The 14,138-nt window shown below is 40.8% G+C and overlaps 1 protein-coding gene across 12 annotated transcripts in view; it reads right to left on the bottom strand.

Annotated features, from left to right (window-relative positions):
- Positions 1-14,138, bottom strand: part of sgip1a (SH3GL interacting endocytic adaptor 1a) — a 63,327-nt gene that overhangs the window by 47,530 nt on the left and 1,659 nt on the right. For 10 of the 12 annotated variants that reach the window (XM_084911093.1, XM_084911090.1, XM_084911083.1 and 7 more), the window contains one exon: positions 11,356-11,400. In XM_084911093.1, the coding sequence (XP_084767219.1) occupies positions 11,356-11,400 (45 nt within the window). Of the gene's footprint in view, positions 1-11,355; positions 11,401-12,126; positions 12,167-12,382; positions 12,486-14,138 lie in introns of those variants that run through there. The other 2 variants (XM_084911091.1, XM_084911092.1) reach the window with 2 other exon arrangements.

Raw genomic sequence — 14,138 nt, 5'->3', positions numbered from 1 at the left:
TGACGAATAAAAACTGGCTGTGGAGATTTACCAAGCATGTTTAATATAAACTGAGTGTTATCATTCAAGCTTTTCATTACATGGCACCCCCCCCCCCACAGCCTACATACATTCAAGTGCTTTAACTCGCTCTCTTCCCCCATTTCATTTATAGCATAAACTATGATTGGGCGCAACCACCTCTCAGCCACATGCTTGGGTTCAAACATCCAAGCTAGCTTTTTGTTCAGGTTTGCTCCAAGTGCTCCATCCAAGGTTAACTCAACTAAATCAGCAGGTATGAAAGTGAGAGTATCTGGTTCAGTCTGTGTGTGTCAGCCTGTGTTGGACTGGTGAGCTGTCCAGGGTGCATCCTCTATATATCAGCTAAGCTTTAGTGATCCTGTTTACAATATAAAAGTAGATGTATGATGGAGTTAAAAAACAAACAAACAAGGGGTTTGAATGATGATTTGAAAAGGTGGCAAATGAGAGTCGCACATACCTGTGCTGCACAGAAAAAGCAGAGGACAGGAAATGCTCGTCTCCTGAACTCCACAACATATTTGTACTGAAAAGTGCTGGCTAAAAGGTGATGGCTAATAAAAAATTTAAAAAAACAAACAAAACAACAACAGAAGAGCCGGGGTCAGCGAGGTCAAAGAGCTGTGTTGACATCACAGAGGCCTCAGAGTTAAAAGACAAAGATGGATGCAAAGGTCGCTTTGTTTCTGCTTGAAGTTCACTTGCACTGTGGGATTACTGGGATTGATGAATAATTCAAACATGTTATTCCAGGTTACATTACTTTTTGTACCTCAGCTATAAAAACAAACAAACAAAACCACTAGTTTTAATTGTGTGCTTTCTGTGCCACCTTGTTACTTACATCATAATACAGTTTGTAAATGTCAGTAACTTGTGAAAAATGTAATTATTCCTTTGACCAAACTGTACATGCAGAGTGTAATGTCTCAACAAACAAATTAACATTAGAAATAAAGAATAAAGACGACAAAAAATGAAGCACCGAGTTTTTCTACAAGCACTACAAAATATTTTTTGGACAGTCTGTACCAAATGTCATGTGGTAAAGTATTGTCCTAATGCTTCACAGGCTGCAGTAACAACTTTTTGCCATGTTGCCTGCGTACAGATACGAGGTTTATACGTTTAAGTCACCTGCAGGAACTGCTTTTGATTTTACTCCTGCTGCTGCTGAAAATCTCACTGCCTGCAGTATGTTTGCGTGTGTTTTGGGTAATCCTCTTACACTTGGAGTTTGTTCTTAGTGTTAGTTTAGTTTAGAGTCCATAAATGGGAATAAAAATAACTTTTTGACAGGTCGAGTGAGGACATCAAGGATCCCCCCCCCCCAGATCTTTAGTATAAGCATGGACATGAATCAGGCCTATAGCCCAATAAACTGTAAATGCACTACAAATATGTAATGACTCACACTCAGCTCACAAGTCGCACATATCACGCACAGCTGACGAGACACTGCTGCACATTTCCATCGCCCTCAATCCCTCTGTTGCTCTCCAACAGCCAAACCCTTCAACCCTTCCCTCATCACTACGTTTCTCAACAAAGCCAGCATCAAGCTAATCTCTTCCTGTAGCTGGGTCTCTGCATTACTGTGTTAGTGCAAGCCTCTGCTGATTGAAAAAGACATCTGTTTACACTGCGTTGGCTCGTAGCCACACAGTAGGAACACGTGAAACGCTGCATCCAGACAGAACAGATATGGTGAAAGGGGGGATTCGTCATGGATACAAGGATGAAAACAAAAACACTTTTTCTAATTAACACAAGTATAAAAGCAGCATATTTCAGTTCTTCTTTGCAGCCATCAATAACATGGGTGGTTGGATCTGAAACTATGAGATCACACTAAAATACTTCCACCTTTATTAAACTGCTACATAGAGGTTTTCTAGGGGCTGGTGAAAGGTATTCTGGGAAACCCAGAAAATGACTCACTGAAGTAGATACAGACGCTCAGGGTAAGTGGGTAATCACGAACAAAGAATACGCAAATGCATCCGTTTAACTGCACCGTTATGTCACGCTGATTTATTAATTAAGCAGAGTAAAAGGAGATTGGGCCAAGCAGTAAGAGTCAACCTGGGAGATGAATACATTATACAGAGACACACATGAATATTATATAGCAAAATACATCCACCTTCCTAGAGGGGTTTCCTGCAACCCTGTGGATTTGTTCACAGCCAGACAGTCGTGACAGAAATGAGGATGTCTGAAGCTGCGATTTCAAACCAAAGCGGAAGATTTAAAGAAAATAAATAAATGAAGTGCTTATGTTCAACTTTATCATATAATCTGGTCAAATTCCAGAAATGCCACAAATGTCACACAAAAGCAAACAAAGTGACTCAACTAAACGCACCTTTTTCCACCTCTCACACCATCCTACCGGAAATTTTTAACTCTCATCATCTTTTCTATCTACACCGCTCATTTTGCTCGCCTGCTCCCTCCTTGAAATGGCTGTAGAGCATCGTCTTCATTCTCCTTTTTCTTTTGCAGAGCTTCTGTCCGTGCATCTCTATGTTAATGTGTCTTCTCAAATTGCTTACTTGGGATTGCTCCGTGAGCTGATCCATTTTACTCTGCATGAAATATGCTAATGTAAACAGAGTTTTCCCTCATTTATTGTGGATTAAACATGAAAGACCTTGTTGCCATTTGTATTTGGCTCAACAGCAGAGCACGTTCAATACAGTCTCACTGAAAACGTTTTATTCTGCCCTGAGCTCGTTAACCTCGTTGCTTTGAGTCATAATGTCAAGTAAGTTGTCCACTGGATCGATGCAAAAATCCTGTCTGTAGATTTCAGTTAATTTGGCGTGTCACAGCAATTGATGTCAATCAAATGAAACAACAAGCAGCCTTCTGCTACTGATCACAACTCCTGTTTGTAAACTTACTAAAGTTTCAACATGAAATATTTCACATTTAATATCCAGCAAGGCATCCGATTTGAGCTATTTTGTAACTTTAGCATTCATCCTTTGTAGCTAAATAAATGATTCTTGATCATCGATAAAGATAAAGCACTTTTGAAACGAGCACAGCCTCTGATTCACCTTCAAACCGTCGCTCAGTAACAACACAGCCGCACGAAAACCCAGCACAGGCCTCTGAGCTACATTCAACCGGCTCTCACCTAAATTCAAAACCACAACACAAACACGCCAGTTGCGTTACCACAAGACCAGGCTGGTTTTTTTATGATGAAACTAGAGTCCCTGATTAAATTAGACCACACGTCTCTGACAGCAAATCACCTACTGCTTTGACAGCAGGTTCCTCTGATCCCTGCGTGGGGCCTGTCAGGCTGAAACCAGCATCTTTAGTCAGTCGGTAACAGTCTGTGATACTCCACGCTTGTTTTTTAATGCGCAGCATCTCAGTTTAAAAGAACCACTACGCTGCCGACTGGGACATAAGATGTAATTATAGCCGGAAAACATTAAATATTAATATTACTGAAAAATTACCAGCTGAATTACACGCAGTGCCTTTCCTTTTTAGCTAGCAAACACACGTCATGTAGTCTCAACAGTCTTTCTGAAAAAGACGTTTTTCAAGCCGACTTTAACACGTCATTCAAAGAAACTGCTTCATTACGTCACATGAGAACCTCGCCTTCCCCCAGCCGCCGCTCCATGACAAACATGTCTGTTTACCTTGCTCTGAATCTCAGTTATCATTACATTAGCTCATCTATGCGTGTGTGCACGCGATCGGGTGTGTCTGCGCAAACAAAAAAACACACAAAAACAAGACAGAATTTGGACGGGCTCTTGTCTACGATGAATATGGTGCTACGAAAAGTGTGAAGAAGAACAAGCAAATGAATTCGACTGCTGTCACTTCATCTCCTTCCCTCCTGAATTTCTGCCTCTGTGTGTCTTTGTTGTGGGAAAGTTCATTTGGGTCTTTGTCAGACTTGTAAAGCACGGCCACAATAGACCCATTCTGCTGTGACACATTCAACAAAGAGCTTCCCTCTGTGTCTGCCACACTTTGAGGAAGACGCAAGCAAACAAACATTGTGATGACCTGACCACACATGCGCAAACATTTGTTTTTCATATCAGCGTTATCTAATGCTGTGCTACATGCACACACACTTTTGTTATTATTAGGAGAAGCCGGTGACTCAGACTTGTCACTTCTCCAGTGTACAAACCAACGTCAGAAGTAGTCGATCACCTCCATACTTTCTTTAGAGAAACATGTTGGAAATCACCAACAGACCCATCCTCGTCTCTGTCTGATTTTGTCTCATTGTGGGCTATTTAATACTAAAATGCATCTTCTTCTTCTTCAATTTTATTTATATTGTACAGTAGATCGAAAAATAATCTACATCGACGACAACCTGTCAAGAGCGCTACACTAGATTTTGTGCCTCACTCTCCTGCCAAACATGGATGACAGTAAATTTCTCCCGTTTACCTTTATGCAGCTGTTCATGCAGCTTTATGTGTCAGTTGGCTGCAAGAAGAAGAAGGAAGATACAATTCTGCATTGTTTCCAATGCATCGTTCCACATGGGTTAATGGTTTGGGCAAATGACACCAGATTACTCCTTTGAGTCTCGAATAGGACCCAGTGTAGGACAAAAGTCTTCTAGAGCAAACATGCAGCTACTAGTTTTATCACAATGTCCTTCATGGTTCTGTAACAATATAAATAACAAGCACATAGTTATTAAAAAATGCATTTTGAAGTTACATGCAGTTTTATCTCTAATTATTAAAATATGTGAGTCCCAGGAATACTTTTGGAGACGTGCTCAGTGTTTTGCTTGTTACAAACCACTCAGTTATTCACATATTCACTGCAGAACCTGATAATTTGCGCAATTATGACATAAGAGACCCCAGATCAGTGACAGACTGCTGGCAACCATGGACAATGACTCCCACCCTCCATGACACACTGGACAATCTGAAGAGCAGTTTCAGCAACAGGTTCCTTCAACCTCGCCGTCTGAGGCAACGTTACAGGAGCTCGTTCCTTCTGCTGCCATCAGACTCTTTAATTCATCCACTTGGGTCAGATCCACACATGTGGAACAGAACTGGTCACACCTCAATGCACCCTGTCACTGTTGTACACCATGACACACACACACACACACACACACACACACACACTTGTCCTTTTATATTTATACCTCTCTCTATATTTATCTGTTTATCTTAATATTTATCTATCAATATCTCTGTTTCTACACTCACTTTATATGAGTGCTTGATGTTTGTTGTATATCTGCTGCTATGACAACTCAATTTCCTTCTGGGATTAATAACGTTTCTCTGATTCTGATATTCACTCATTCTTTGGCAAAAAGTAACATGTATGCGATGAATGTTAGCTCTTTTGAGTCACTGCAGAGCTTATGCCCTCAAAGTTCAGACACTCGAATACTGTACATCTATACTATGTCTTTTTTTTTTTCCCCTAGTAACACAATCATTAGTAGCGCTGACCAGTACTGCCATTTTCCACTATCAAATGAATGCGCAGCATTGTGCAGCCATAGAAACAGGAAACTCAGGTACTGAACTCTTCTCTAATTTGTCAGGTTTTTTTAAACCTTAAAGATCCTCCTAAACCGGACCACAGGCTGAGAGCTGCTCGTTGCCTTCTAGCGATCGTACCTACAGGCAGGGAATCCTCAGAAAAAGAGCGACTACAGAGATGGGCGAGAGTGACTGACGTGTTCTTTATTTCGTATCAGCAATATTCATTTTTTACAGTTTGAACTTTCTCCCGGTAAGATGATAGGGTATGAAATATTTTTTTTACATACTGATAAAGTATTTATGACATTTATATCACAGACTGTTCCAGCCAAGCCAGGAGCAAAACCCCTCACCATTTCACCTCGGCCGAGAAAATGACAGAAAATCCTGAATTCAACAGCATCAGTTTAACTGAGCTTGCATAGCAGAATCCGATCTTTATTATGCAACTTTAAAGGCAAAATTTTAAATATAAATAAATATATAAATATATTTTATGTCACAAAAGCCTAAAAATACAAAATGCAGACGACAAAAGCACAAGTGACACTGCAAATAAATGATGAATTAAGCAAATAATAATAATAATAATAATAATAATAATGTTTCTTAAATTTTGCTGCTTGTAACCTTAAATAACAAACAGACCAATAAAGAAGTGGAAGCCACCATATGTCTTGAGCTCCTCTCCGTCCTCTGCTGTCCTGCATTCAAATCAAGGGTTTATCCAACTTTCAGCCACACAAGCTCTAAATACTATGCCTCCCTGTGACAGTCTAATTCCAAATGCTGGTAACCAGGATTAAAGCTTCCTACTGTCTATGACTGACTAAATTGTTCAGTACAAGTTTAGTGTAGTAAATGATTACTGTAGCTAAGTGTAGTAAAGATTCTGACAGAATACCAAAAACATAACGATTTTGCTAATCTTCGATCCTTATCAGTGCTAGGACTGCAACATGAACTTATCCCTTATGGTGGTGCCACAGGAAATACCATGCAGTCATTAAAAATAAGTGTTTTTCCATTCTGAACATTGTCATGATCAGAAAATATCACAAGAGTCTGTACAGAGTTTACAATTAGGGCAGAGGTGAAACAAGAGTAAGTGCCTGAAACACAAAATGTTTTGGCTCTAGGGTAGATGAGGAAAAATGTTGGTGCCATTTGCCTTATAAAGGAAGTTTTGACTCCAGAGTACCGCTAGAGGAAAGGTCGGACACGTCTAATCAGCCCTTTGGTTTTTAACATAATATGCAACTGATCAGATAGAGAACAACAGATAGGAGCTGATCCCTTTTGTAATGCACAGAGCACCAAACACGGACACGGATGCACATACATGTCTGATTTGTAACTCGTCTCCAAGGCTACAGAAGTTAAGTGTACGTATATACATATAACCATCAAGATAACCCAAATCTGAACTTCCTTTATTAATTGCTTATAAAGTTATCTGCCTCATCTCCAGCTCTCCCCATCTGATGTCTGATGATCTTTATCAACCACTACATATTCCTCACAACCCACTGCTCTCACTGGACATGTCCTCTTCTCTCTCTCTCCCATTTCTTCCCTGGGGGGTGTTTGCCCTCTCACTGTTGGTGTGCTACCACAGCACCTGAATTAGTAATATTTGAGTATTACTAATTCAAATAAGAAATATGAAAAATACTTCAAATGAAATCCAGTGGGCCTATATTTACCTCAAAGTCTTGCCATACAAAGTATCTCAGTGTTTACATCTGTTGTTAGCAGCAAGGTTAAAAACACTAAGCATAATCCGGTCTTTAAGTCTGATGTCATTAGCCGTTTCCGGGTCCAAACTCCGATTCAGGTCCCAAAGTCAAGCGAACACTGCGGCATCTCTGAGAGTTACAAACTGTCTGAATTCTTTCATCTTTAATAAAATGATCAGCGTTGCTGCTTTACCAGGTGTAACAATGAAGTTTAACATCCAGGCATCCATGAAAACAGAATTTATTACATTCAACAGAGTTAGAAGTTAGCTCGCTAGTTTCCACCTAAACATGATATAGCATGTTCTGACTGAGAGATTTCTGAAAAACTAAAATGTACAGCTCTGCTGTCACTTCCTGTTAGCATGACATAAACACATAAGCACAGTGAAGCTGGAGGATGAACGCTAACTTTTTTTCCACTCGATAAAAGTTAACGTGAGGGTTCCTGATGGTTAGAGACAAATGCAGTCACATGGCAGGATGCTGTAAACAGACCAAACTTCAGTCAGGAGAACAATTGAGATAATCCATCCACAATACAAGGTTAGTCATTAATACACTGCTGCATGGGCTGGGCTGTAGTTACATTGTAACAGTTTAAAACCTCAGCTTTAAAATGAATAGTGTAATAAAAACAGAGACCAACAGGGATCACTGACTGTTTTTAGGGGCTCCTTCAGATTAAATAGAACAAGATACAAAGCATTAAAACATGTTAAAAACACAACAGCCTTAATAAATGCAGAGTAGTTTGGGCCCGGAAGCGGGGTTCATACGTCATCATTTAAAGACCGGATACATGTGATTTCAATAAACTGTAGCTGGTTCAACTAAGTAGCATGGCTAGCTTCTATCTTGCAAGGTTGTCCAATGGGGGAAACTTTTAAAAACATGTTTGTCGAATAATTAATTTGTGATGGGTGAGAAGACGAGCAGCATAAATGCAAATGATCACAGTAAGAAGACTAAATGCAATAAATTACTTCACATGTTTTCCTGCTGAAGAGATGATATTTGAAACCACAGGAGAGCAACACTGATGACCTCGCAAGCCAGTTAAGTAGCTCACTACATCCTTGAATGTAATCATAGAGTCGATTCAAAACCTATAATCAAGAAAAACTGAAGATTACAACCTTTATGAAGTCAGGAATTACTGCAGCCATTTGAAATGAATAAAAAAAACCTACCAATACTAACATACAGACGTACCTTTTGCTCTCTCTCTCTATATATATACACATAGTGTCCTTCTTTACTATAATTCCAATTAACTCGGGAACAGTTCACTTCACTAATCACCACAAACCGCTTCCTGTGTGGATGTACCTTTAATGTCCTGTGAAAACCATATAAATCCAAATATGGTGACACTGAATGTTTCTGTTGAATGTTCCTGTATCAGTCAAGAGCATTCTCCTTGTTCTTAAAATAAACACCTGGTGGATTAGCTATGAAATGTGGTGTCATAAATCTGAAAATAGGGCTAGTTATCAAAGTCGTTTTTTTATTGGACAGTAACACTACAAGCATAAAACAGCAAAGTTTAAAACTGGATAAAACGAAACGTCCACAGAAGCAAAATAGAACATAAAAACTATTGTAGCAGAAACTTAATCCAAAAACATGATATACAGCAGCAAAGCAAATGACATTTACTGCAAACGACTGTTAAAAACTGAGTTAAGACTGACCCGGGTAATGTACGGTACATGCAGAACTAAAGCTACTTTCAGCTGCTCCCTTATGGGTCACCACAGCAGATAACTCTCCATGCACGCAGAAGGATCTCTTCCCACGATCGAACAGAGGATCTTATTAATAAAACTGAGATACATGCATCTTGTGATGTCTCTTAAACAACACTAGTGAGAAATGGTTTGGTCTATGTTTGAGCTTTTCCAGCCAACCTGAATAATGGCTGCTGCAGCTGATGATGACAAAACAACACTTCAGAACTGGCCTGATTCTACAATATCCAACAATGAACAGACCACCAAGCTAAGGAAACACACAACATTCTCTAAAAGGTGCAGCGTGACTACCTATCTTAGCAACTGAAACAAAAGTAAGCAGTTTAATGAGACCAATGTATGTGTATTTTAGATTGAGACAGTAGCCATCTCTCAGAACAGCTACGAGGAGCTAACTTTAGCTGCTATTAGCAACACGTTAGCAAATGCCTGTACCTCTCGCTCTAGGTTACATTTAAGTAACTACTCATCTTCTACCCTGTATGTTACTCAGGGCCAATCATGCAGGCCTTAAAAAGCAGAGCTAACAAGGATTAGCATCCAATTTTAACACCTGACTGTAATCCTGCCCTGACTAGTCCATGGTAAGCCTGTGCTAGCCATGCTGATGGAAGGTAAGTGGTTTATAGATGGTCTGTAGTTTTTGGTTACCCAATAACTTGGCCCAAGAGAGTTATGTGATCTATGACAGGACAATACACTAAAAAATAAGCTCATCATATTCTAGTTTAGTCCATTAGTGTCCAACTGCCCAGTGCTGTCACTGTGATTCTGTATCCTAGTACAACACTGAACATGGAATCATATTATACTGCTGCGGCCTACAGGAAGGAAAAGGTTACCCAGAGTTACCTTTTTTGTTTCAAAAACAAACGTGACTTCTCATTAGTTATTTGCGTCTGCATGAGCAGCATGAGCTTATTAGATATCATTGTTAGAGGCCTCAGTGTTACAAGAGAATTGCAGGGTCTGACAAAGGGTGGAGCCATATGGCCATTATATAAATCATAACCTACAACACAGTTCGTTGTATAATGACACATGAGACAGTAAGTGACAGTAAGCCTATTCATGACACAGTAGCATGATAATACACACTTAAGGTCAAGCGATAAGCCATTTGGTCAAATAGCCATTACTTACTCAGAACAACACCTTTAAACACTGAAATTTTTTCTCAAGCTTACAAATCCATCAGAAATCAGGGGACTGGCATGGTGAACAGCATATCCCAATGTCCAAATTACTGTAAACGTGTGTGGATTACCTGCCTACAAAGCAAACGTAAAGGACTCAATAGCTGTCACTTATTTTTAAACACTGATAGAGAAACACAAAACCAGACAGCATGCTAAGATTTGTCCTCATCAGCACTGCCACTGAGGTAATTCCATCTTGTCGTAAGGTCATCCGACATTAAAACAAAAGAGCCAAAATAACTGGTTTTCCTCGTGCATTTATCCACAATTTTTTGAAAATTTCTACCTTAAGACAATTAAAATGCACACACTTCAAATCTTTTGCATTTTTGTTCATAGAACATACAACTGGTCACTGAATATATTATATACTGTACTTCCAAACCAAATCCAGGAAATAAAAGACATATGAAACAGAAGGTTTCGCGTGCCAGCTGCAGAGCTACAGAGATTCATTCCTACATCACCGGCCTGCCCCTAATGATGTCACCAATTAAAGGGACATGACATTAAAACAATGATGAATTCTCTTTTTCATCACTATGCTTAATCCCACAGAGGCGGCTCAGTCCAGCCATCGGCAGGCTCAAATGTACGCGTGCACTTGCCCGTGCAAACATACAAGTGCTGGGTTAAACAGCCATGTAGTGTGAACGCACGGCAAAGTCATACAGTGCAGTGAGCGTGTGCATCCGTTTCAGAGCACACCATACAAAGAAAATTTATACAAGTGAGCCAGCTGGGTACATAAGCCCTCCTGCACAATAAATCCAAATAATCCTTTACGATGGGAAGCGGGAAAAAGGGGGGCTGGGGGTTCTCAGACATATGCGTGCACACACACACACACACAAAGGTACACACGCTTCAATTAGCTTCGCCATTGTGCCTCTGTTGTAGATATTCAGTGGCTGTGCCCTTTTCCCAAGAATAACAAGCAAGTCAACAAAATGCGTGTGCTCGAAACAGAAGGACAGCTACTGACATCTCAACCTCAAATACCTCATACACTTGCTACGAGATGAAGCACACGAGAACAAGGCCATTAAGGATTATCCTGAATTACAAAAGAAAAATGGGGTGGCATAAAAAAGACAGAATAAAATGACCTTACCTTCCATCATGGTTGCAGATTTGCATTCCTCAATCTCCAAAGAGCCTGAAATGAAAGGTGGTGTCGTGAGGGGAGGGGGAAGAGAAGACGCTCCTGGCTACTAAAACACAGTAGAACTGATGGCAGCAGAACAGCTGTGTGCTTGTGGCTAACGCCCTGGCTAACTGTGAACCTCGAACACCCCCAGACGTCGCCTGTCAACTAGCTCAGGAGGGAGAGAGACAGAGAGATAGATAGAGCAAGAGAGAGGAGGGGTGGGGGACGGCTTAGGTGTCGATCAGAGCTGGAGCCATGGATGCTGCTGCTGCTGCTATTGCTGCTGCGGCTCAAACCTTCACAGCCGAGGATGCTGAGAGGTAGGGAAAAAGCAAACTGGAGGAAAAAAATTAAAGAGGCAGGGAAGGGAGAAGGAGGTGGAGAGATTTAGAGGGAGGGTTGTGTGTGTGTGTGTGTGTGTTTGTGTTTGGAGGAGGGGGGGGAGGGGGGTGGCTGAGGCAGTATGCTGAGGTCACAGATGACCTTAGCCAATCCCTGCAGCTCTTTGTGCAGTCACATGGCTTACAGCTTGAATCTCCTGACACTGTCCCCAAAGAGAGAAGGCTACATTAGTAACCTCTCTTACTTGACAAATAACTGTGCACATTTACATGTTTACATGTCCAAATAGAGCATCCGAGGAAGCAAACAGATATGTGAGGTTTAAATATAGAAGCCACACAAACAGAGTAACCACACACACACACATGCTTACACAGCTACCCTTCACCCTACCTTATGTCAGTGCAGTGTGCCGAGGTACCCAGGCATGAATCTATTTTTTGGTTACACAGAGAATAATGAGGGTATGAGTAAAGTGACAACCCATGTTGATACAAAAATAAAAACGTGCTCTATATTAAGTCACTACTGCGCAAAATCCTTGCCCTGCACAGCGCCTAATTCTCTAGTAACTGCCTCCGTGTCCCGCCCTCTTTGGAATATCGGTGCAGTTTCACTCTGCTCCTCTCCCCGTTCCCTCCCACCTTACCGTCTCTCTGCTAGTCTGTCTCATTTGGCTGCCTTTTTCTGCCTCTGTGCTTTCCCACCGCACTGGGATGAGAATCGACCGGTGCGACGTCACGGCAACGCAGGCTACAGCTGCAGCCAACAAACAGGAAGAGCCGATGACAGACCAGCCTCCGGAGAGGGGTGTGTGCTGGTGTTTGTGTGTGTGCGCTGATTAATTTTCTATGAGAGGGTGGAGAGTGAAGGGGGCAAATGTGACAAATCAAACAGCAAAGTGAGATTTTACTGGGCGAAAAAGGAAGAAAAGAATAACAATGAGCCACAAATGCAGACACTGGGTAATTTGTAGCCATTGGTCTTTAAGTCTGGAAAAGACGTGTTTACTCATGTTTCATTTCTACTGCTGGCAGTGTCAGGAGCAGCTGAAGAGGTAGTAACAGTAGTAGTGGTGTATCAGTAAATGGTAACAGGACTGGTTCTATTATAGTACTTTTTTACCTCGCTTGAGCACTCAAAGCATTTTACACTACACGCCCCATTCACACACTTATTAATAAAACATGGCTCATATGGTAAGAAACCAAACCCATATTAATGGTACATGCTATACACATATATAAGCCTACTGATTTTGACCTGTTCAACCTGCTTCCTCAGGGAGGCGCTATAGGTGCATCAGCCCAAAGACTGACAGACTCACGAATGGTTTCTTCCCAAAAAAAGTTCTACCCCCCCAAATCCAAGGACTTCCCTCTTTACACAGACTACACAACTACCATCACCACTGTGCAATACTTCATTCAATAACCACACGTAACACTATTTATTTGCATATTTGTTCATTTTATATATTTATATAGTGTTCATATGTATATAGTGCTGCAGAACTGTGTACCCTCCCTCCTTTCCCCACAGGTCTGCACTGAGTAGGAGATGCTCTTTATCTCATTGTTGATGTGTATAGTGACAATAAAAAGCATTCTATTCTATAGTTCTATACATACATGTGCATGTATAGAACTATAGAATAATCCAAGAGACAAAACGTGTCGTTATTCTTGTTTGAGCAGAGCCAGCTGGGCAACTTCAGTTCATTAGAATCAGCATTAGCTGAAGCACTTCAGCAGCTATTCTTCCTGAGGTCATTCTTACACTGCTGTGATATAAAACTACTCTCTCCAAATCTTCCTCTCACATTTATAATTTCACGCTTCTTTCTTATTTTCACTGCATTATTGTCTGTCAAGTTGCTTCTATGTTATTCATTATGTCACCTGCCTTCTCCCTCCTTTCATCCTTTTCTTGCTACAGGGCCAGCTCTTCCGTATCAACCACCACTGATGCCCCCAAGGAGAGGGTCGACACCCTCATCTTACCCCCGGTCCCACTAGCTCTAAAGCTTTGCTAAGTAATCTCTATGACCTTTGTAATTTTTTCTCCTCCCTGCCTCTATCCATTCATCTTTCTTATCACTTACACCATCCCTTGCTAATTTCCTTCCTCATTGTTCTTCTAGTATCAGCCATGCTCGGTTATGTTTGCCTCAAGACAAACATCTTCTCCTACACTGTCATCTAGTGCCTACAGAGCATCATGACAAATATTTAACAGTTTGTGCTGGTGCTGGAACTTCGATGCTTCTGAATCAGAAATATGGCACCATTAACTCACTGAAGTGTAGCACCATTAACATATATTTCATTTGTTTCCACGAGCAAGTTGGCAATTCAAACAATATTTCTTATTTCTAATACAAGAGAGCCATGTATGATGATTAT

Source organism: Perissodus microlepis, chromosome 17, assembly GCF_051167445.1.
Source record: "Perissodus microlepis isolate ML-2025 ecotype Zambia chromosome 17, ASM5116744v1, whole genome shotgun sequence".
Taxonomy (NCBI): Eukaryota; Metazoa; Chordata; class Actinopteri; order Cichliformes; family Cichlidae; genus Perissodus; species Perissodus microlepis.
The sequence above is the reverse complement of the archived record's forward strand: the minus strand, read 5'-3'. Positions and strand labels throughout refer to the sequence as shown.